At 43.2% G+C, this 24,966-nt stretch overlaps 2 protein-coding genes across 5 annotated transcripts in view; both read left to right on the top strand.

Moving 5' to 3' along the window:
* Positions 1-13,273, top strand: part of pard6b (par-6 partitioning defective 6 homolog beta (C. elegans)) — a 30,939-nt gene extending 17,666 nt beyond the window's left edge. The window contains exon 3 of one of the 2 annotated variants that reach the window (XM_084069802.1): positions 10,453-13,273. In XM_084069802.1, coding sequence (XP_083925928.1) covers positions 10,453-11,381 — 929 coding nt within the window. In that variant the 3' untranslated portion in view covers positions 11,382-13,273. The remainder of the gene's footprint in view (positions 1-10,452) is intronic. The other variant, XM_084069801.1, reaches the window with a different exon arrangement.
* Positions 13,274-16,445: 3,172 nt separating this feature from the next.
* arfgef2 (ADP-ribosylation factor guanine nucleotide-exchange factor 2 (brefeldin A-inhibited)) overlaps positions 16,446-24,966 on the top strand; it is a 39,174-nt gene continuing 30,653 nt past the window's right edge. For 2 of the 3 annotated variants that reach the window (XM_084068551.1, XM_084068552.1), the window contains exons 1-6: positions 16,446-16,807; positions 20,432-20,462; positions 21,166-21,289; positions 22,311-22,457; positions 23,689-23,868; positions 24,191-24,602. In XM_084068551.1, coding sequence (XP_083924677.1) covers positions 16,609-16,807; positions 20,432-20,462; positions 21,166-21,289; positions 22,311-22,457; positions 23,689-23,868; positions 24,191-24,602 — 1,093 coding nt within the window. In that variant the 5' untranslated portion in view covers positions 16,446-16,608. The remainder of the gene's footprint in view (positions 16,808-20,431; positions 20,463-21,165; positions 21,290-22,310; positions 22,458-23,688; positions 23,869-24,190; positions 24,603-24,966) is intronic. The other variant, XM_084068553.1, reaches the window with a different exon arrangement.

The following is a 24,966-nucleotide window of genomic DNA, read 5'->3' on the forward strand; positions in this document are numbered from 1 at the left end:
ACACACACACACACACACACACACACACACACACACACACACACACACACACACACACACACACACACACACACACACACACATACACACACACACATACACATACACACACACACACACACGCACACGCGCACGGTATACAAACACACACGGTATAAAAACACACACACGGACTGTAGACACACTGCACATGTGACGGATGTGGTTGTTTGTACTTGGGTTAAATTCTCTGTCACTTTCTCCTCTCTACTGTTGATGTAATCTTTGTGAATTTACCATACTGGTGGTATTGTATGCTTAGCACATTGACTTCATTGACTTGACATACTGCTGTCAATTATCCAAAGCATTGTTCCTTGTGTTTTTGTTTGTTTGTTTGTTTGTTTTACTTTGGAATAATACGTATTTCTCGTTTTTAGACAATGGGCTTAACATGCTATTCTGCCAGTATGGTTCTCCAGCATTGGTATTCTGTTGTGGTCACTCACATGAAAGTGTGAGTGTTCCAATTAAGTATTGAGTTTCAAGTAAAGTAAGGAATTTGTGTCTTTGGCGCTGAATCATATTTTGTTTTATTGTGGAGCAATCGCCCCAAATGTCCTGTTTAGCGAGGATGCCTAGAACGCTGGCGTGGTCAGTCACAAATCGAACCACTGCCATATCTAAGCCCTTAGTCTATACTCTGGCCCGACAGTCACCTGCTCCAACCCCCCTCCCCAGCCTCTGTCCCAGACACATTCCACAGCCCCCCACCCCACCCCACCATCACCATCCTAGTCCCAAAGCCTCCCACTCAACCTCAGCTGTGTGTCACAGCCGAAAGCCAGCTCTGTATCGACTACTACTGCTCCAGTGCCAGGGTCACATTCCCTATGCTCCTCCAGACAAAGCCCAGTGCCTGTGCCCACAGAGGCCTAATGCCCAGTCCCCATACACAGCCTCAGACACATGTCCCAGCCCCACACCAGCACTAGACCCCCCACTCCCATTCGCACTCCCAATCCCAGGCACAATGCCCAGGCCCAGACATGCCTTGTGAGTCCCAGATTCTGCAGCTATAGCCTAGATCCAATGCACTGGTCCTCAGAGGACCAGCTACCAGCCCGTCCTATCAGTAGCCTGTTAGAATCCCTATTTACTGCAGCAAGACCGGAGCGAGAGAACACAGGCAGACAGAACAACTGACCCAGCCGAACCCGCAAACGAGAAAAAGGAGAGCGAGGAGAGACTGCAGAAATAGGGACAGACATTAAGACAGACAGACGAGGAGAAGAGAGAGGGAGAGAGAGAATCTAAGAAGGAGAGAGAGATTGAATGAAGGGCAAAGGGAAGGAACACGGGAGGGAGTGAGAGATGGAAGGAATGGAGTGTCTGTGTCAGCAGAAAAGCAATTGATGATGAAACTGCTTTACTGTACAGTCAGTGACTGCAGTGACGAAGGATGAGAGGCTGAAGTCTCAGCCCTTTTCTTGTTAACACACACGCACACACACACACACACACACACACACACACACACACACACACACACACACACACACGCACACGCACACGCACACGCACACACGCACACGCACAAGCACAAGCACACACACAAACACACAAACACACAAGCACAAACACACCTACACTGACATGCAGAACTAACAAATTCAGTACAGCAAGTGTCGCAAGGGCCACAATTACAGCTTGCTCTACAGCAGGGATTTTTTTGCACGTGTCTGATGAATGATGATCACAACGAGAGTCATGAAGCAGGGCAGATGAGGGTAATTGAGATTTCTTGAGCGAGAAGCCTTTGAATTATGCATTTGTCAATTTGTCAATTTGTCGGATCTATTTTAAAGTCAAAAGTCTTTATTCTTTATTCATTTAACTTAGGGTGAAAGAATGGACCCTCACTCTCAGAGTTAAAACCGTTCCAAGAGCTCACCACACGTCACAGTAGACAGTAGGGGTGTGCCGATACACTAATTTCACTAAACGATACGATACGATATTGGGCTCACAACTTCGATACAATTTCGATACGATACACACTTTTTTTATTATGAAAATATATGGCGGAGAAAAAAAGCAAATGCAAACAAATAATTCTGTTTTTGCATTATTCAGACATGCAAACTTGTAGCTTTTCAGCTACAATAGCCGTTTTGAATCCAAATAGGGCAATAGTGTGACACCTGACCCGAAAAAACAACAACATGTTGTCACCCTTTTCACCTCGGGGCTGTTTGCATGCCTGATTATTATGATTTAAAAAAATAAATAAATATATATATATATATATATATATATATATTTTTTTAAACTATATATTTTTTTCTCCAAAACGATACATATCGTCACGAAAACGTATCGCGATATATCGCGGGACGATATATCGGCACACCCCTACGTCACAGTATGACGCGTTGTGAGCTTGTAGATCGGCTATTTTAGCATTTATTTTTAAACTTAGACACTTTTTGACAACAAGGCTGGTTAAATGCACAGATATGATTGTGTACCTGCTTTAAGGCCAATGTGGTATCCCACCTCTTTAGTACATTGTATTCAGTTCCCTCCCTACCACGTCATCCCCCCCTTCCCCATTGCCTCTATCTTGGCTGCCTCACCTCCTTTTCCCTCTCTTATCAGCAGCATTAATGTACTTTTTATCTGAGCCAAACCAGGGAGGTATGCCGGCTGCACCCAGAATAGTAACCCTGTGAGAATTTGCTACTTTGGAAAGTACCTTCTTTACAGACCCCCCCCTTTGCCTCCCTTACCCCCTATCAGGATCCTCACACATCTCTCTTCTTTCCCTCACTACTCTATTTTCCTGCTCTCAAATTTTCTGTCTCTCCTTTCACACTTGTGTTTGTCTGTCTTTCCTGTCATTCAGTCTTTCACGCTCATTCTTTCTTGTTCTCCTTTCCTCTCATCTGCTTCTCTCTCTCTCTCTCTCACATCTCTCTCTCCTGTGTTTCTCTGTCTCTCATTTGAGTTGTGTCCAGCTCTGTTTCCCTGCACTCCTCTCTGAGTCATTGTCTTTCACGGTCTCTCTCTCTTACCGATCCTGGTCTTTCTCATTCACACGTGTGAGACCTCCCCTCTCCGCCGCTATCGTTCCGTGTCTGGAACAAGATGGCACTGACCGTGCCGTGTGTATCCGGGCCTGTCGTCAACAAAACCTGACTAGTTCCAGAGCGCTCTGTACGCCATGACCTCCACCTTCGAACTTTAGTTTCCCTTTCATGCTTCTAACGCGGTTCTCAACTGGGGTCCTGCTGGGGGACCCATAGAGCTACTAGTTCTTGTACTGTATTCCCGTTCTCCTAAGCCAGGACTGATTCAGACCTGAGGTGAAAGCAGGTATTTAACTTGTAGACTAGAAAAATAATAACTGTTCAGATACCCCTGAACTGGATCGTTGTGCTGAATATCTTGTGTTTTATTATGAGGTCTGCAGATATAGTGCTTGTGCACTGTACTTACTGTACTAAAAAGCAACTCTATTGCTAATTTAATTATTTTCAACTCAGCAACTCAAGTGCTAATCTAATTATTTTCTCTCACTCATATATAAAAGAGAGACAGGAAGCCAAGAATAGAGAGAGGAGAGACGTGTGAGACAAGATGGGAGTTGGATTCAAACTCAGTTCCTCACACTCATGATGAGCATATTGTCTCCGCACTAACCGGCTGAGCCACCAGGCACCCCAATTGAATTACTTAAAATAAATCTCGATTAAGTTGAGCCCCACTGAATCCTGAATGTCATGTGACTGGCACTTTGAAGGCTTCAGTGTGACATTTGATCTCCCAAACACAAACTTGGTAGGTGCGGTCATAGGAGTAGCAGCAGCAGCACTGTTGGTGGTGGTGCTTAAAGTTGACAAAGCTCCAGCTCATATCCGTGTGTACTGGATCACCTGACCAGGGTGTCAGGTTTTTGCTGACGCAGTGCCAGGACAGGCAGCAGGAAGTAGTCTGTTGTCAGTGTCATCGCCCGTCACCAGGGATAATTGTGTCACCTCGTCCAGGATACACACTCCACTCCTCTCTTTCCCGTAATGAATGACCCACACAATGTGAGGTGTACTATTGTACTGCATAACCATGTCATGTAAAACTCCATTTTAGACATATATCACTCAATGTGTTTCACAGGAAATATGTAAAAAAAATATATATAGTACACAAAAATTATAATAATGCAGATGATCCATGGCATTAAAGACAGATCGACTTAAAAGGATGTGGTTATTTTATTTAACTAGCACATTGCACTGACTGAGCAAATCACCTTGTATTTTTAGGTTGGGAGGAATATTCAGTGAGTAAAACATGCACAAAGTATAAATAATATCAAACAGTACTTCATAGGTAAAACCTACACATTTGAGAATAATTGGCAAAGAGGAAGTAGAAAGTAAAAAAGAATTCAAAGATCTACAAGATCATCAAAAGATAATCCTAACACCAGCCGTGCTTTGCTTTAACAGCTTCCAGTCTGTGTACCACTTCCTCACTAGTCCTTTAACCACTTAAAACATGGCATCCCTATTTTGATCATGTTCAAAATCTTTCAGCTTTGTTTGAAATTTTTCACGATTTTACCCAATTTGTCATTTTTTTAATTTTCAAAAAATAGCCGATCTAAACAATGCGTCACTTCACGACACGTTCTGAGGTTGTAGATCAGGTATTTTTGGATAAGGTCAAGTGGTTAAGGTTGGCTTGTTAAAGGCCCCATGGAAAAATCAAGTCAATAATTGAGTACATTCAAATGACAGGAAGATGCACTGAGATGGAAATGTGTGACATTACTACCTAACAGTTGGTTGATACAAGTGATTCCCCCTCCTTGGGCAGAGTTGTATGGCAGCGGAATGTGGAGGAGAGAGGAGAGCCCCTCCTTTGTGTGTGTGGGAATTGCATCAGTGGCTCACACGGTGTGTTTGCATACATGCACATGTGTGTGCAGTAGGGGTGTGCCGATACACTAATTTCACAATACGATACAATACACAATATTGGGCTCACGATATTGATACGATACGATATATGGCACTTTTTTATTATGAAAATATATGGGGGGGAAAAAAAGCTTATGAACAAGGGCGCCGAAACTGTGGGTGCCTCGGGATGACGAGCACCCATCACAAACCCATCACAAAAAAAGAAAAAGAAAAAACCTCCGACATCTGCACTTCATGGAGTAAATGTTTTGTACCAAATTAACCAAACCCGGAAAAAAACGCGCATGCACACATGTGCGTTGCGCACCCAATAGCGCGGACATAAATCGGCGCCCCTGCTTATGAAAATACATGGGGGGGAAAAAAAGCAAATGCAAACAAATACTTCTGTTTTTGCATTATTATTATTGCAAAAAAAAAAACTAAAACGCCAAAACGATACATATCATCACGAAAACGTATCGCGATATATTGCTGGACGATATATATCGGCACACACCTAGTGTGCAGAGAAGGCAGCGTGAGTAGACTGCCACAGTGTGTGTGCGTCTTCACGTGGGAAGATGTGTGCTTAGTTGTCATTTTCCCCTCTGTTGCTCCACTTTCCTCCTCTCTGCCCTCGGCCTGTGTTTACAGTCTCTCATCACTGCATTTCCCAGTCTCTCCTCACTGACTCCTTTCAAACTGTGGGAAATGAAGATATCCACTTCATAGTTCAAATACCGTATGACCACAGGCGTTTCTATTGCACATTTGTCATTGTGAAACATACATGGCTATTACATACTTTGGAGGTAGGCAGTTTAAACCCTTATATACTTAGTTGTACGCTTATATCTCCCTCTACACCAAATCTCGTCACCAAAAATAGCAGATCTACAAGCTCATGTCACGTTGCAATGTATTGTGAACTTGCAGATCTAATATTTTGCCCTAGAACAGCAATGCTAGGGTTCATGTGGTTAACAAATGAAGACATGCAGTGTACAAGTGAAAGATCTGGACTGGAGATTTAGAATATGGGCTATAGGTTCAGTTCATGAACATGGATTACTAGTTAAAAGAGATCTCGGTTGCAAAGGACTTTGATGCCAAAGGCTTAATCCATATCTTTGAAAAATGGCCTATAGCAAACTTTGTTACAAAATTCTTTAGTAATGAATGTTCATTCAAATCTCTGCACTATACGCTTGCATTCCCTTCATTTCCCACACAGTTCACCTCTGACCGTTTCAATGAATCATTAGCCAAACCAGTGCATACATACATGCTCTCCCTGTCCACTGCAGCATTCCTGAGGCCTGCGTCATGTATTTACACAGCAATGAATTAGTAAAGGTAAACTTGGATATCAAACACACAGATACACAGACAGGGGAATAGCGTCAGATCAGGCTACATGAAAGACAGGGTGACTTTGAGGCTGGTATTTGGCTGTTTTTCACTGCTGGATTTTAAATGCAGAAGGTCTGACCAGGTGCATTACCTGCAAGGTGAATTACTACTGTTTAGAGTCAAAAAGCTACGTCTCCAGAGAAATATAGTTAACAATAAAGTTATATGAAGCAGACTGTGCTGGAATGATTGGTCATCATTGCAATTATCTGTCCTACAGTAGAGGGAGACAATCAGACATAAAACCTAGGGATTGTCACTTTAGGTTTCCACAAAATAATTAACTCAAGGAGGAAGTGAATTTGGAACAACCTATTGCTTTGTAATAGGCTGCCATCAATCTGGGAACCCATCGCCAAATAAAAAGGAAAAACAGCGCCCTCTGCTGTTTTTTACTCTTTCACTTGGCTCTGGGGGGAGCTATAAATGGAGCACCCGTGCGCAAGGAAACCAGGGTTTTTGGTCTGCTATCAGCGCTCCACTTCCGGTGGTGCGCTTATGTTTTCATTCCCACTAACAATATTTCCACACGGAACACTAACACCACTTCTCCCAGAGAACATGGATCGTTTTGGTAATAAGGCCACTTGTTTCTATGATGAAAGAGCAAGTTAAAATGTGAATATCTTTCCGTGGTTTTGTCTGCTCTGAGGACGCTATTGTTAAATGAGTTTCGGTTTGTTTTCAGTGGGGAAGCGAGAGCAGACAGTAAATCCCGCCCACTACATTTGATTGGGTAAAGCGCGGCCTGCTTCCTGATCTGAAGGCACGCCCACTTGTAGGTCAGTGCGTACACGTTATGACAACCCCCCCCCCCCCCCCCCCGACAGATTCAAGCGGAGAGCAGAATCTGTTCTCGAGAGATTAGGCTGCCATTAACCAAAGATAGATTTGCGGCTAGATGACACATTTTCACCAGATAATGCTGAAACATTGGCTGAATTGTATGCTTACTTAATGGCTTCATGCCTAATGACAGCGCACTTTTCCAGATGAAGAATCATGCTGACTTTAAAGCAGTTTAAAGCGGTTAATTTCCATCTCAGAATGCCTCTGACCGTGGGTTGTTGGTCATTAACTGTAATGGACCATCCCACATCTGCAGTGCCGGCACAATTGCTCCAGCTAGTATTGATTATTACACCAGTGATTTAGCTGACATTCAGTGGTGTTGCTTAAGACTGCCAGAATAAAACAGTGGTCAAACAGGTGTGTGTGTGTGTGTGTGTGTGTGTGTGTGTGTGTGTGTGTGTGTGTGTGTGTGTGTGTGTGTGTGTGTGTGTGTGTGTGTGTGTGTGTGTGTGTGTGTGTGTGTGTGTGTGTGTGTGTGTGTGTGTGAGTGTGACTGCACGACTGCATGTGTCTTTCTTTCTATGAATCTGTCTATCTGTATATAGCCTGCTATGTTTCAAGACCAAAATAAATGTTTCTCAGAAGAAGGGCTGTGGAATAAAGGAATGTGTGTATGTACACGCATGTACGCACTGGCTAGCCTGTAGGCCTGTCTAATTAATTAAACATAGAGCCTTACTTCTTATCTCTAATGAGTTATAATGCGATTGGTTTTCAGGGTATCAGGTTCCTCCTCTCTGTTCTTCATTAGAACACAGGCAGCATCACTAGCCAAAGATTCAACTTAATTGAGAGATGCAAGTGTGTGTGTGTGTGTGTGTGTGTGTGTGTGTGTGTGTGTGTGTGTGTGTGTGTGTGTGTGTGTGTGTGTGTGTGTGTGTGTGTGTGTGTGTGTGTGTGTGTGTGTGTGTGTGTGTGTGTGTGTGTGTGTGTGTGTGTGTGTGTGTGTGTGTGTGTGTGTGTGTGTGTGTGTGTGTGTGTGTGTGTTTACCCATTTGTGTGTATACCCGTGTACATGGGTGAATGGTGTGAATGTTTCAACACAATATATGGAGTATGCAACCCTTGTGAGTGTCTTGTGGTTGGTTAGTCCTATGCATTATGCAGAAAAGTGTGTGTGTTTGTGCATAGCCCTGTGTGTACATACAGTACTGTTTGCTGCTGGCTGGAACACTGTGTCTTTGCAGTATCTGCGAGTGGCCCCGAGGGCCCTCGCTTTTCTCTCATGCTAACTATACGTCTATTGTTAGGTCAGCTCTTTCATATCCTGGCGATGGAGGGATGGGTTAAATGAAAAGAAGTCAAGGGAGAGTGAAATAAGATGTGGAAGGGTCTCCCTCCTGTATGGATGACTGCAACTTAAGAACATGCCTTGTGCATGCAATTCCTTTGTGTATATTTTAGTAATGTTCATTCAAATCCTATAACTGTGTTTAGAGGCGGCCTTCACATAATAGAAACAATATCAGAGGTGGTTTGACTCATACTGAAATGTTTAAAGTAAAAACAAAACTAAAACACATCTTCAGCAGAAGTCTAGGTTCTGGATAAAGTAACTAGAGTGAAGACCCATCAGAACGCTGTGTTCCAAGGGTGGAGGAGCGCATAGTACAGAGGATAATCCTTATAGGCTGCTGTTCCTGTGTTTTTTACCTTACGGTCGATGCATGCAGTTGGCCTATGGGCCACGGCTGGACAAACGCGTATGCACTGAACTCGCATCCCATGGGAACTGAAATGTGAGAACCTCGCTCTTTTCACTGGGACAATCGATCCTTTGTTTTGGATTTAGTTGGAGCGTAGCGGTTGGGAGGGTGGGTGGAGGTGGTGTGTGTGTGTGTGTGTGTGTGTGTGTGTGGGGGGGGGTTGGGGGGTGGGGGGTGCCTACCTACCTGTCAGAACCTGAGAACTGGAATCCTCATTCTCCACCTGAGTGGATGTTTTCCCAGATTGCACAAGCATGCACGTGTCTGTCCGTTCACACATCGTACACACACACACACACACACACACACACACACACACACACACACACACACACACACACACACACACACACACACACACACACACACACACACACACACACACACACACACACACACACACACACACACACACACACACACACGAAGACAGATGAAGTGAATGAAAGAATCTAATAAAAGAAATGAGTGACCTGGGGAATTAAGAGGAGAGTGACAGTCATGACAGCGTTAATGTTTACACATTGGCACATGCCAGTTACCCATTAAGAGTGCCAAGGTCCAATACTGTCCCTCTTTGAGCTAGCTGGCCAACCTTTGATCTACAGCTGAAATTAGAGCTATTTTAAAGTCTATTGCATGTCTGCTTTTGCATGGACACTGCAGCAAGCATTTCAAAAACTTGTAAAGGGTTCCTATGGAAGACCTAAGCTAGTGTCTGGTGGGTCTCTGTACAACAAGAGTAGTGTCATTTTCAACGATAAAAACTAAGCGATCCGTGCTGTGCTGTGTAACGTATTTCACAGGTTCTGGATTTGTTTCCATACACTACAGTTCGGTTTCAGATAAATTTCTCCAAACCTAATTTGGGCCCTGCCCAGGAGCTAGTAGTACTAACCCTGACTTCTGGGAATCCAGAACTTGTGTTTCTGGAACTGGGGCTGACAACGTATGAGAGCCTTCTGGGTTCATTAGTCCATTCAATCTATCATAGCAGCCACATACTTATCAACTTCATAACAAGAGGAATGGTGCTCACCAGATGGACTGGTTAGACTGCAGGGAGCAGATGTACTGTCGGTTAATTTATGGGATGAGACAATGCGGAAAAAGAAACCATGGATGAAGGAGAAGGGGGTTGTGGAAAGAACGTGGGGTCGGGTGTAACGTTTACAATCGTACCGGCTGAGGGGGTTGTGGAAAGCGACGCCTTTGTGTGTTCAGTGTAGACATCCTGCAGGTAGACCCCAGGCTCAAAGCTGCTGCGAAGCAGAATGTCTTGTCCCAAATAAGTATGTGATGCAACGCAATGTCAGCCTGGGTAATGACTTTATGTTTTATTAGCTCAGAAACTACTAATTGGAAATTAATGAGCGTCTACTAATGCATGTCCTCTCAATCTCTCTTCCTTCTCTTTTTTTTTGTTCTCTGTCACTTCCATGGTCCCCATCTCTTCCTCTTCATTTCACTCCATTACTCACTCTGTCCAATCAACTCCCCCCGCTTCTCTCTTCCTTCTTTCCTATCCACAGAGGAGGCGGATTACTCGGCATTCGGCACTGACTCGTTGACCAGGAAGAAGAACCCCGTCCTGGCGGCAGCTGTTTTGCTGCGGCCTGACGCCAACCGTAAAAAGCCGCCAGTCCTAATCAGCCTGCCACGCGACTTCCGCCCTGTGTCATCCATCATCGATGTGGACATCCTACCCGAGACGCACCGGCGCGTGCGCCTCTACAAGCACGGCCAGGAGAAGCCGCTGGGCTTCTACATCCGCGATGGCTCTAGCGTGCGCGTCACGCCGCAGGGCCTGGAGAAGGTCCCCGGCATCTTCATCTCACGCATGGTGCCCGGCGGCCTGGCCGAGGGCACGGGCTTGCTCGCCGTCAACGATGAGGTGCTGGAGGTGAACGGCATCGAGGTGGCGGGGAAGTCTCTGGACCAGGTGACGGACATGATGATCGCCAACAGCCACAACCTCATCGTGACCGTCAAGCCGGCCAACCAACGGAACAACGTGGTCCGGAGTGGGGTGGGGGGAGGAGGAACGGCAGGAGGCGGTGGCGCCACGTCGGGCAGCTCGGGCCGCTCATCGGACAGTGGCGCCAGCTACTACGGCTATGCGTCATCCGCCGTGGCGGCCTCCGCAGCCCCGCCCCACATCATCCAGAACTTCCACCCCGAGGAGCTGGAGAGCGACGAGGAAGATGAGGACCTGGTCATTGAGGCGGGCGGGGAGGCGGAGCCCATCCCTCGCGCTGCCCCCGCTAGCTACAGCGTACCATCGCTGCCACGCTACGAGCCACACCTAAACCTGCGCGCCGCGTCTGCCCTCTCAGTCAACGTCAACGGTACCCTGCCGGCCAGCGCTAGCACGGGTAGCCTCGGCGATGCAACGCCCTCGCCGGACAGGGGCCTGGAGAGGAGAAGTTTGGAGGAAGATGGGACTGTCATCACACTGTAGACTGGACACACACACACACACACACACACACACACACACACACACACACACACACACACACACACACACACACACACACATACATACATATAAACACACTATATACAAATACTGTACCTACACTAGTAACTGGAGAGAGATATACGTTCTTAGAAGCTTACAAATACACACATTGAAAACTGGAGGGGCATACACTAAAACCTAAGGACACACCACTACATGAATACACGTATAAACCACACTGGAAACTGGGGAGACATGGACCAGCATGATTACACCCAGGAGCATACAGGCCAGCACACGTCATGCGAACCGTGGCTGTGTGTAAGAAGCACAAACTCATGTTTTCACATCTATATATCTTAACACGGCAACAAAACCCATCCAATTAGTTTAGTATACCAACATTTTATATTAAATACCCCACCCGCCTACATACCCACAACCCACCTCTCTCCCACGCCAATAACCCTGCATGCGTGCCATATTGTGGCGACACATCCCTCCTATTCGGCAGGGGAAAAACAAATGTCAAAATGCTGGAGGGGAAATGTGTCCAGCTCGCCCCTGAATCCAAAAAACCCAGAAGCACTTGTTTAACTGTTATGCCCCTGATCTTCCTCTAGAAGGCAGCGATGAGATATGGGCCTTTCCAGCTCATTTTCTCAGTTCTGTAAATAGGACGAAAGGAAATAATCCTGTAAACAAAGGCCACATATCCTCAGATCTCCATCTCACTCCTTTCCCTACCTGTGGCTCGGTACAGGGTTAAAGGAGACATTATGTGTACGTCTATTTTGACAATCTTGTGTTTTTATTAGGTTTATTTTTTTGCCTTGTCACCCTGCACCAGGCGATGGCCACTCCCCCACTTTGGTGACAACAACATATGATTGGTGAACCTGGTCGCCATGACTTCCATTGTGTGCATTACCACAGTAACCAATCAAATGCTGAAATCTGCAATAATATTTTTTTTGTTTTTATATTCAGATGGAAAAGAAATAATTTCCGTGTCCTTTCCTTTGGGCTTGGATGGTTTTAACCACTGTTCTTAACTGTGTTTTCTCCTTAATTAGCAATATTGATGATTGATTGTTTTATCATGAAAGATAAATTATTTTAAGCATTCTCTGAATAACTGTTGGGAGCAACTGGACCTTTAAGAGACCCTTTACCATTAGGCGGCCTAATGGTAATTAGGCCTAGGCCAATGTCTTATGTTGTTTTTAGTTTTTGGGGTTTTCAGCTGAAAATATTTGATTTTCAATGAGGGGGGAAATGACTTGGTGGAGAGTACCTCACAACTGTCCACGTGAAATTCTCCCGTTTGGCCAATTGAATGACATGGGCCATTTTCTTGCTTGAATGGCGAACAGTTAGAAAACACATTGTATGGCTCTGCCTCCCATCGTTCTTCCTTCCTTCTTTTCCTTGACAAGGGCTACCCCCACCCCCACCCCATCCCATGTGTAGAAAGGAGACAGAATATGATTGCAGATGCTTCCTTTACATGACTCCGCAAGTAAGTGTCAGTGCTCCATTTGTCTCTCACTGCCGTCAGCTTTTCTTCTCCATCCTTGAGTTCACTTGGATGTGTCCTGAGATGTTCACACATGAAAAGCGTCCTCTTAGTATTCGGCAAGTTCAGTGAAAGCTACATTAGAATGTAACGCAGCACCGGTATTGAGAATGGATATTAAAGGACAACTTTAGTTTTTTACAACCAAGGTTTATATTTTAGCTTGTAATTAAAGTAAATAAAAGATGAGTGTTAAAAATTTTCAATTTACTGCTTTCTATAGTTTTAGCAATTTTCACAATCTTTTTTACAGTGTTTTCACAGTGGGCGGGGGCATTCTGTCCGGTGGCTAAATATGTATTTTTTTAACACATTAACCCGGCGTTTTCTTTATTATTATTTACAATAGCTCTTCTAGCCCCCAATAACTCACATCTGACCATCTCAGACAGCCGGACCTTTTTTATTGTGTAAAAAAAGGCATATTTAGCCACCGGACAGAATGCCCCCGCCCACTGTAAAAAATATCGCAAAAAATGCTAAAACTATAGAAAGCAGTAAATGAAAAAAAAATTACACTCATCATTTATTTACTTTAATTACAAGCTAAAATATAAACCTTGGTTGTAAAAAAACAAAGTTGTCCTTTAAGTGTTGATATTAAGGCTAGATTGCACATGAAAGGTTGGATATAGACACAAATGTAATGGTACTAGAGGGGGAATAGTTTGAATCTGATGAAATGCACATAAACACACACGCACGCATGCACGCACGCGCGTGCACACACACACACACACACACACACACACACACACACACACACACACACACACACACACACACACACACACACACACACACACACACACACACACACACACACACACACACACACACACACACGATGGGTACATACCAAAACTTGGTCTCTGTATTTGATAAAGGCGAGGCATGTCATCTTTATGTATGACTTGGCTCAGGTGCCTGTGATACTTCCAACAGGACTGAGTTGTTGAACAAAGTTATGATAAACTTCCTTCTCATGTTTAATGTAAAATAACTTATCAATCATATTATACCTAGTACAGGTATAAGATGTATTTGGGATGATGTGAAAATGTATTTTCATGATTTGGCTTTTAGTAATTTCTACTGTGATTTTCTTCCCTGGATTTGTTTTTGTGGGCCTGATCACATCCCTAAAGTAAAGTTCTTTGTAGGTTATCAGTTGTTTTATCAGTTGTAGTTTAAACCTGTTTATTAAATGGGCCCATGAAGTTTAGTGAAAAAAATATGGCCACAGCAATTAAAGACTAAAACCAACTGCTGCTAACTGCCTTCCCCCAGTGAGGGCAAATGTGTTGCTTTGTTTCAACTATTGATTTAGCCATTTCACACTAAGAGAACCTATAAATGGAATGGTATTATGACTGGCTGTGGCTCAGTTACTGTACCATGGTCCTGACACACATACTACCATCACAATTCCTTTCTGCTTCATTTGAAAGCTATACCCATATAGAAACCTGAGGAGAATCACTGGATATCTCTGCTCGTGTGCGGTAGTACTGTGTGTGTGTACACACACACACACACACACACACACACACACACACACACACACACACACACACACACACACACACACACACACACGGCCGCAATTTGTATTTTTGATCAACTGACATCTGCTCAGCGCAAACACTAGGTATCCATGACAAGACAAAAAGAGTACTGCTATGACAAACCCTGTTTGCTATTCTGAGGTTTGCAACCTCATGAGGTACGTTGTTTTCTGGTACACATGGTATCCAGCGGGACCCCCAGCTTCTCTCTCTCATTCCGAACATAAAACATTAGAATGCATGTGCTTTCCGAAAATTAATCTTAATTTATTGTTTCTTTGTTTCTAACTGTACCACAGGACACTGGGATTGTAACCACGACGGCATTATTTATTCTCTAATCAGCATATTTACTTCCTTTGTACACATTTTATGACTTTATTTTTTATAACTGATCTGTTCTGTTTATTCATGATTGTTTTTTTTTTGTTATACATAAACACCATGGTAGATCATATTGCCCATTACATGTGTTTTTTTAATAGATCATTTTATTTTGTCTCGTTGGGAAGGTCTGGGGGCTTGACATAAGTGGTTTTTCTTTTTCATGCTGTGAATTGTTAGAATTTGGAGAGACACCATTGTGTCTGAGCAGATCCACAGGCTTAAACAGGCTGCAAATATTTCTTTGCTTTGACTCTGTTCTTTTTTTTTTATGATTGAGCAATGATTTTTGCTTGCCAGAGAAATCCTAAGGTATAGATTTGTACTGAAGATTGTCAGTATTTTCTTATCGACTATAAATATATATAAATATATGATGTACATTTTTATTGCATTTAATGAAAATGTTTTAAAATAAAAACAAAGGTATGACATAGATTCACCTGTATACTTGTTGATTCAATGAGCTGGATAAAATAAACTAATATGTAGCAATCCTTATTGTGTTGGTCTGTGTCGTTGTTGGTTCATGTGTGGTGTGGTGTGGTGTGGTGTGTTTAAATCAATAATATGGTGTTCAATATGTATTACATGTACTAAGCAGTTATTCAGTCACGGTTCAATATGATTGTGGTATTTTAGTGCCACCTCATGGACATTTTTGTGAAGGTTTAAATGGAAACGCTTGATTTTTTTCTCAAAAGCGTCTGAACCTGAAGATAAAGATAGTGGGACTGTCTGGGATCAACTGACTGGGAACAGGAGGTGGGAATCTTGTGTCGCCTTAATTAATTAATTATTTATTTTTTTACAGAAAGCTGAAATGCCCCTTATAACACATTTATAGAGAATAAACATAAACCCAACCTCTTTAAGTGTGTGTGTGTGTGTGTGTGTGTGTGTGTGTGTGTGTGTGTGTGTGTGTGTGTGTGTGTGTGTGTGTGTGTGTGTGTGTGTGTGTGTGTGTGTGTGTGTGTGTGTGTGTGTGTGTGTGTGTGTTTACCTGTTAGTCTATATACAGTATAATTTTTTCACTCTACTCATATGAGGAACAATGGATTATTTGACCTGCATCCTTGTTTTTCCCTTGCTCTTTTTTCCATCTGTATTCTTCCTCCCTTTCCTGAAAACAAAAAATGATGGAGTTTGTGCGAAAATAAATAAATAAATATATATATATATATAGCATATACTGTACATATTTTATTGGACAGTATATACTGTACACATTTTATTTGACAGTATATACTGTACACATTTTATTTGACAGTAAATACTGTACACATTTTATTTGACAGTAAATACTGTACACATTTTATTTGACAGTAAATACTGTACACATTTTATTTGACAGTATATACTGTACACATTTTATTTGACAGTATATACTGCACATATACATAAACATATTTATGAACTGTCTGACCAAGGACCCCTTGGGTGGAGGGTGGCTTTTGGACGTCGGGGGGTCAAAACACTCCAGCAGCTGGGGTCGGATCACGTGACGTGACGTGGAGCCAACATGGCGGCGCTGTGCTGAGGTAGCAGCAGCGGCAGCGCCAACCGAGAGCCACGGATAGCCTGTGTGGTGGGTTTCCCTTAGCCCAGCCTGCTCTAGTCTGTTGTCACCTGCATTCTCGCAGGGCCGTGTGGCCGCGAACAACATGACGGCCTGAAGGAGACGCGACACGATATGCAGCAACAACAACGTCGACCACCACCACCACAACAACAACAACAACAACACCATCACCAACTACACTCTAAGAAGGTAGAAGAGACGAAGACGAAGAGCATGTTTCTGTCCAGGGCGCTGGATAAGATCCTGTCTGACAAGGAGGTGAAGAGGAGCCAGCACAGCCAGCTGCGGAAAGCCTGCCAGGTGGCGCTAGGTGGGTGGCTTTACTGTACCTCTTGCACCCTGGAATATTCTGCTTCTGCTTCTAGAATGAAACATTATAACCCGGTGGCTATAATGGATGAGCTAAGCTAACCCAAGCTAACATAATTAGCATCTCTCAATGGCCTCTCCCTCTATCCACCTCAGCTGTCAAAGCTAGCTAGCTAGCGAGCTAGCTAGGTGGGCTAATCATGACTGTTAACAGGTAGTACTGTCCAGGCGCGTTATAATGGCACTTTTGTTGACCGTCCCCGAATTCACACACGTGTCATCATCATCATCACTGCTGTCACATTTTTTTGTCAAGGAAGGAGGCACAAAGCCTCTTAATGCTACTATAGCGTTTAGCCAAATAGCTCTGGTCACATAGAGCAGTGGTTCTCAAACTTGTAACATTTCAAGGTCTCTCCTTAACTCTGACAGTGTACAAAATGTGTTCTTTTCATTTGTATACTGTCAAGAGTTGCAGACTTGTAAGGGTCAATTTAGACCTCCCTAAAGGAACCCCAGAGAGTCCCTGGAACCCAGTTTGAGAACCACTGACATAGACAGACCTATAACTCTACGAGACAGACAGGCCAATCATCGTGCTGTACGTAGCACTGTCACCAAGCCAGACAGCCCAGTGTCGCTTCAGTCATTTAACTCCAGGATACTGTGATGATCAGGCTTTTCCATTCAACCGAGCTCCGGATACTCTTACAGGAATTGTGTGTGTGTGTGTGTGTGTGTGTGTGTGTGTGTGTGTGTGTGTGTGTGTGTGTGTGTGTGTGTGTGTGTGTGTGTGTGTGTGTGTGTGTGTGTGTGTGTGTGTGTGTGTGTGCATAGTAAAATCCTCCTGATTGTCATTTTTTTACTCTGAGAGAGTACACATGTAACCAAATGAATGGACCCGTTTGGTTACATTTGTACTTAGGACAGGTATGCTGTGCGACAATTAACACACACCATTCTTCCTGGTTTGTCAGTGTGACAATTAACACACACCATTCTTCCTGGTTTGTCAGTGCATTTCTCTTGTCATTTGTATTTGGTCTCACACAATGCCCTGCCCTTTTTTAGTGTCATCAAGTGACAGCAGAACAATGACATGTACAAAGGCTTAAACTTAGAGATAATGATAGAGATAATGATTTTCTTTTCATACTGCTTAGCAACTTAAATGAGTTCCAACTGATTCTGTCTTCAAGAGCTTTCCATCCTTTACGATCGGTTTACCATAAATTCCTGTTCAGTTGACCTGTTAGTCAGTTTGGATAGTCTTGCACAGCCCTTATTTATCTCCAGTTTATCTCAGATCTTACAATGTTTTTTGGGAATGGTCAACCATGCTGACCTGCTTTGCCTGCTCTACACTCAATATTCTATATCAATATTGACTCAACTCAATATTCTCAGCATTCTCAGAATCAACTTTATTATAATACATTTATGTGGTCTGCAGGTTGTCATCATAGGCTTTACAAAAGTGGTTGTTTATAGACCTGACCATAACCTTTAAAATGTGACAATGAACATGTTTGTCATTCACAAAGTGCTCTTTCAAAGACAAAGCTTTTTTTGGCATTTGTTAACCTTTTTCACAATCATCATAAGCGGCATTTATGTGAAGTAGACAACAGTTTGTTTTGTGCTTTGACCTGCTTTGTCTACTTGGCTGGCTGTGCTCAGTCATTATTCATGATGCAGGTAAGCTAGGAGACTACACTCAACTTCCCTCTGAAGCTGTTGTACTGCTTAGTAGAGTTACTGATAAGAATTTTGGGGTACTCACAAAAGAGATGCATTCGACTTTTTAGCCCACATCAGGTGTAGACCTGAGAACCATAGGCAATAATGTGTTCTCTCACCTTGGAATCTCATGCTTGCCATGTGTTTGTAGCCAGAAATAGTCCTCAAGCCTAAATTGAAGAAGTTGAGCCGGTTAATAAGTAATAACATTGTTGTTATTGCAGGTCATTGTTGCAGTCTCCCTCCAGTGTTAAGGTCAAGTTCATAATACACAAGTGCTTCTGCTTGCCCCTCTCTGCTCCCGATCTCATTGTTCCTCAAAACAAATGAGTCTGCCAGTTGTTACACTGTGGATTTTGAACGCTGTCTGACTTTGATCTAATGTTTACATGATTACAGAAATAGTTATGCAGTGGAGAGAAAGTTAATTGTTATTGTCTTTGTTTTTGTGGACATTTTAAATGATAGCCAAGCTCCTGACTTAAGGTCTTTTCATACCGGGACTGTTTATTTTGTGTGATGAATTCGCATTCATTTAAACTGCTGTTTGTGACATGAGCATAATCCACGCAGAACGTGAACATTATATGGCAATAAAGCAACCTAATTGTTTTTCTGAAATCATGTCTATTTTTCAGCGCAAATAAATCAAGATAAGCATCAACCTGTATGAATGAGGCAATACCAAATATTTTGATGTGAAATATTTCGAATTGTTTATTCGTCACGCTCCTGGTGTGTACAGACATCTATCATCCTATAATTCTACAAAGCTCTGTGTGTGCTGCGTGGTAACACATTTTGGTCACGTCAGTGATTGGCCTACATTGAGGAGAATTGATACCACATTCTTTTTAGGATATCTGAGATGACAGGTCATAGTTCATGAATTGACAGCATTGGAGTTGGAGTGAATGCTGTGCAATTTTCAATTGAATATACAGAATATTGTGCAATTAGTTTCCTTCACAATGTCTGCTGCGTAAGTATGTTTTTTACTACCATACACAAACTCAATTTAGCTCTGCTGCTCACATAGCATAACAGTTCTTCTGGGCCACATCTGGCTTAATAACACACCATTTACTCACTATGGAGCCGGGACCCTGACTTCCAGTGCTGTGTTTTGTGGCTTGTTTTCTTTCAATGGGCCAGCTGCATAGCATTGTGTTATGTGTATATGGAGCTTTGGATCACTCAAGTGGACGTCTAAAACATGAAAAGAGATGGCAGTCTTGATGGCACTGCAGCTGGTAACAGATATGAATAGCCTTTGTGGGGCAAGTAGGGGCAGTAAGAGTGGGCTAACCGAGGTGCCAGCACAAATTGGGTTCAGCGTTAATGAGCAATAACAGCTGGGTTGATGTATTCCAGATTGTGTGGGCCACTCAATAGTTTAACAAGATATACCCTGGATAGAAGATTCAGCCTGCTGAAAGGAAACATCAAAGTTGGACAGTTTTGAATTGAATTGAATATTTCTATTGGCATAATTTAAAAGTACACTATAACCATTAAAAACTTCAAAAGTGAAAAGCTACATCAACTATAGTTCTCTGTATGTCATTAGTCGTTCTTCAACCTCTATGACTACAGTCAAGTGGTTCTGAGTCTGGGCTGGAGTCTATTACACGGCTATGCATTAGCTCTAACTGTTAGATGTAAGTGTATATATCACATTTAGAGCTACTATTTGTCATCAGCTGTAACCCCCACAAGCAGTCAAGTTGGTCTAGCTCTGTGCTGAAACCAATTATGTGGTTACACATTTAGCTCTGAAGATCGCTTTAATTAATTGGATCAAGCGAGACATTGCTATCAGAGATAAAAAAAGTAAAAGTATGGACTTCTGACCTAATTCATTTTTCTCTGTCTCCCATTGCAGATGAAATCAAAGCAGAGCTTGAGAAACAAAAGTAAGTACGCTGTGAAAAAACATTGTTAATTTAACCTCCTTTTCCCAACATGAGATAGAACTCCTACATTCCTCTTATTTTACTCTGTTTGGACAGACAGAAGTGCCTCAAAGCCATTTCTTTGGGCTGCGGTGGACGCTAGCTGCTCTCTCTGATTTGCGGCAGAGGTCCTTTGCCTGTTTTATAGCCTCTGCTCCCAAGTAACAGCAGCTATTAACACGTCCACTCATTTTCAGGTCATTCGTTTGATGGCTAATCTAATCTATGGCAATTTAATAACGCATTGAAATAAAAAAAATATGTGAAGATTTACTGTCCAATTTAATGCTAAGGAGTATTTAGAGTGCTATTAATAAATTACCTCAAACAATCTTATTTGTTTTTACTAACAAAACAATGTGAGCTGTTTTAAAGTACTTTCAGCTGTATCGTACTATTACTTTGTCTCATCGTGTCTTCCTTTTGTAATGCACTAGCAGCAGATATTTTCAATTACATCATGCTGTACTAGAGCCTCTTCCACAGGCCTTGACTCTGAGATTCTGTTCTGTTTTGCCCTCCTTGTGTGTTCTCGTGTTTTCATTCCGCCTGCTGTGCTCTACTCCACTCTGTTCCACGCCACTCTTCTCCGCTCTGTTTTGTCTCATTCTGTTCTGTGGTGTACTGTGTATATGTTAACTTTCTCTCTCGCATTTTTCTGCAGAGATGGCACAGTGGTTCCTCCCAGAGCCAACTACATTGAGGCTGACAAATACGTCCTGCCCTTCGAGCTGGCCTGTCAGTCAAAGTCCCCACGGATAGTCAGCACCTCGCTTGACTGTCTACAGGTAAATATTCTTGTCACTACAGTCCACACAAGCTCACACCAGAGGTGTTATCAAGTCAACTTTGCTTGAGTAGTTATATCATATAGTGGCCTGACACTCATTTCGTTTCACGTTTCATTATTCAGTCTGAAATTACTCCCACAGCAACCGTTTTACAAGATGGGCATTGCTGAAGAGGGAGTCCTCAGTGATTACTCACAGAATTCATTTTCACAGGTTTTGGTGTAACACTGAACTCCTACATTAATTTCATATTTCATAACACTGTTTTTTTGTCTTGACACTAAGCCTGAATTACCATTTAGTTTCACTTCATGGTAGTCTTTTCAAAACGGCTTCAATATCAACAACATGTGAGTCTTTTCAAAACGGCTTCAACATCAGTGTCAATATCAACACCATCATAAAGTTTGCTGAACGTCCGAAAGACCAAGGAGATGATCGTGGGCTTCTTCATGCATAAGCAGAGGTTTTACCCCCCTCAGGATCACAGAGGCACCAGTGCTCCTCTGCTAACACCAAGAGCAGGGGCCATCACTGTATGGTATGGCAAATTCCCCAGATCTACGAGTACTCCTGTCCCTGCAAGACACATGCAACAGCAGGTGCTTGAGTAGGGCCAAAGGGATTATGAAGGAAAAACACCACTCCAGATTGGGGCTCAATAAGAGTTTTTTTTATGTCAAAGGAACAAAATACAAAATAAAACAAACTGCATTCAATCTGTAAAAATCCTGAGTATCTTCTCAAAATGTTACTTGAAAAATGTACATAGACAAGTAAAAATACATGTACATATGTATGTGGGTGTATACATAAACCGCATGCAACATACACACAGCGCGCGCACACACACACACACACACACACACACACACACACACACACACACACACACACACACACACACACACACACACACACACACACACACACACACACACACACACACACACACACACACACACCACACACCACACTACTCCTCTAACCTGTCCATTTTCTCTGTTGCCAACATTAGAAGCTAATAGCATATGGCCACATCACGGGGAATGCCCCAGATGGTGGAACCCCAGGCAAGAGGCTGATCGACCGCCTGGTGGAGACCATCTGCAACTGCTTCCAGGGTCCACAGACGGACGAGGGCGTCCAGTTGCAGATCATCAAGGTGGGCCCATCCGCAAGGATCAAACAAGACCGGTCATTACATCTATGAGGAATGTTGGGAGCTTTGTTTGTTTTCCTGCCTTCTAGCCTTGTTATTTGGCAGTAGTTAGAGTGGGAGTGTGGCAAAATGTACACTAATTCAGTTAAAATTGACCTCTTCACTATACACTTTCAGAGGAGCTCCTTAAGAATATCTCACCTTAATTCTTCTTGGAGTGTAATTGTGTACACTAATGAAAGTAACTATTTCCTGCAAATGTTCTTTCCCACATGGCATTGCTTTGTTTCACTGTGTTGTACTGTATGCTGCTGCATACAAACACAGGGAAATGTAATGTAAGTTGTTTTCTGCATAGCAAATATCTGTGTGAGCAATCTTAAGTGTGCTTGAGCGAGACGCTGAAATTACCCACTCTTAGTAAGCCGCTCTGGATAAGAGCATAGGCTATTTGCCTAAAAGCTTTGTGGAAAAATGTTGTACACTTTTTGGAAAAAAGCATACTGAGTTATGAGATATATATATTTCTTTTAAGAAAAATCATGAACGTGATGACTTTTTATTTAACTTCCCAAGACAAAAGTGTTAGCGTTGTCTTATTATTTCCTCTTTTGTGTAACTACAGTAGAAATATCTTTTGCCCACATTCACTGGTCCATCTGGTTTGAAAAGCCATGGTATGGGTTCACAAAGTAGGTGTGACGCATAACTGTCACTAATTGAAGCTTCCTTTTAATGGTGTGATACAGTAGGCAGGTCCAGCTTGGAAAGGGCAAAGTCTGTCCTGTCACAATAAGCAAGATTTTATCAAGTTTTATCACTGTTGACAAAAGCTTTACCTGACCGATATCAAGATATTTGCAGTCTACTCTTGCCTCTGAAGCTGAGTTTGGAAGTCAGTGCCAAGTGGGGCAACACAAAATATTGTTGTTCCACAACAACACCAAATCCCCCTCCCAGATCCTTAACCACTCCAACTACCTAATCTTAACTAAAATGAACTAATTAACTAACCTAACCATCTGCCAGCTATAAACATATGATTTACCCTAACCAATCAAATTATGTAGATTGTGGAGGTTCTGTCGGCTGAATATCCACAAGTCGTGTGTAATAATGGGTCACTGAAAGATCTTAGGTTCAGCAGATGAGGCTCTGACTGCCTCCTAAACTGGATATCCTGTTTTAAAAAAATCATATCACCTTTTTACCTCTCTTCCTCTGCCGGAGGCAGGCCCTGCTCACGGCGGTCACCTCCCCACACATAGAGATCCATGAGGGCACGGTGCTGCTGACAGTCAGGACATGCTACAATATCTACCTGGCCAGTCGCAACCTCATCAACCAGACCACTGCCAAGGCCACGCTCACACAGATGCTCAATGTCATCTTCACACGCATGGAGAACCAGGCGGTGAGTAGAGCGCTGGAAGATCTGACTTTAAAAGTGTTGTCACAATTATCCTGTACAGCGTACTGTATATCTGTATTCCTCGATGGTGTCATGCATCATCTTTCCTTATAATTATACAAGTCATCTGTGTACCATCAACTTTACAATTTATGAATGAATGTACCTTCAATTCAGTTTTTTGAAATCCTTTCTTTTGATGGACAGCCTTTTTTTGACTAAGTTCAATTTGTCTGACTGACCGTCAGTAACTCAGGAGCACACTTTTTATAATAAGTTCCTAGCGCATGACATCTTCTATGATCTTCTACCCTGCTGACCACAGGCCCTGGAAGCCCAAGAGCAGGAGAAGGACCGCTTGCGTCTGCCCCAGCAGCAGAACCCCTCCCCGGTCCCAGGGGGTCGGAGGTCTGCCTCACCTCGCTCCGACCGGACCCCAACCCCGGAGCCCAACAGCTCCCCGTCCCCTTCCCCTGCAGCCAGCACCCCTGACCTCACCAACTCCACCACTACCACCGCTGACTGCTCACCCACGCCCCCACCATCAGCCCATGACCCAGACACGCCTTCCATCAATGGGGAAAATGAGGACGCTAAGGCAGAGGTGGACGCTAAGTCAGAGGTGGACGCTAAGTCAGAGGTGGACGCTAAGTCAGAGGTGGACGCTAAGACAGAGGTGGACGCTAAGACAGAGGTGGACGAAGCAGCGGTCATAGAACAGGTCACGCCCACTTCAGGTAATGGTTTTAATCAGACTTTCACTTTCGTCTTTATTATATTCTGTGTATACTAGTGAAATTATGGGGTGTGGGGGTGTTCTGCAGACTGGTGTTAAACCCCTAGACTTCATTTAAATTAAGAAATGATTTCCATTCTTGGTTCTTTCTCCACTATGTTTTAATATGAATATGGATTTTAGGAAGGAGAGAATATGTAAACTACAATTGAATGGATTATACTAGGGGATATTGAGGCTTTCATAGCTTAAAGTGCCAGTTACTTACCAGAGTCAGTTTCAGCAATTGCAGACACGACTGCAGCGGTGTCTAATGCCTAAAAAGAAGAGAAAATTGTTAGAGCTCACTGTAGCAATAGAATGAT

This window comes from Gymnoscopelus microlampas (assembly GCF_963454915.1).
Source record: "Gymnoscopelus microlampas genome assembly, chromosome: 10".
NCBI lineage: Eukaryota > Metazoa > Chordata > Actinopteri > Myctophiformes > Myctophidae > Gymnoscopelus > Gymnoscopelus microlampas.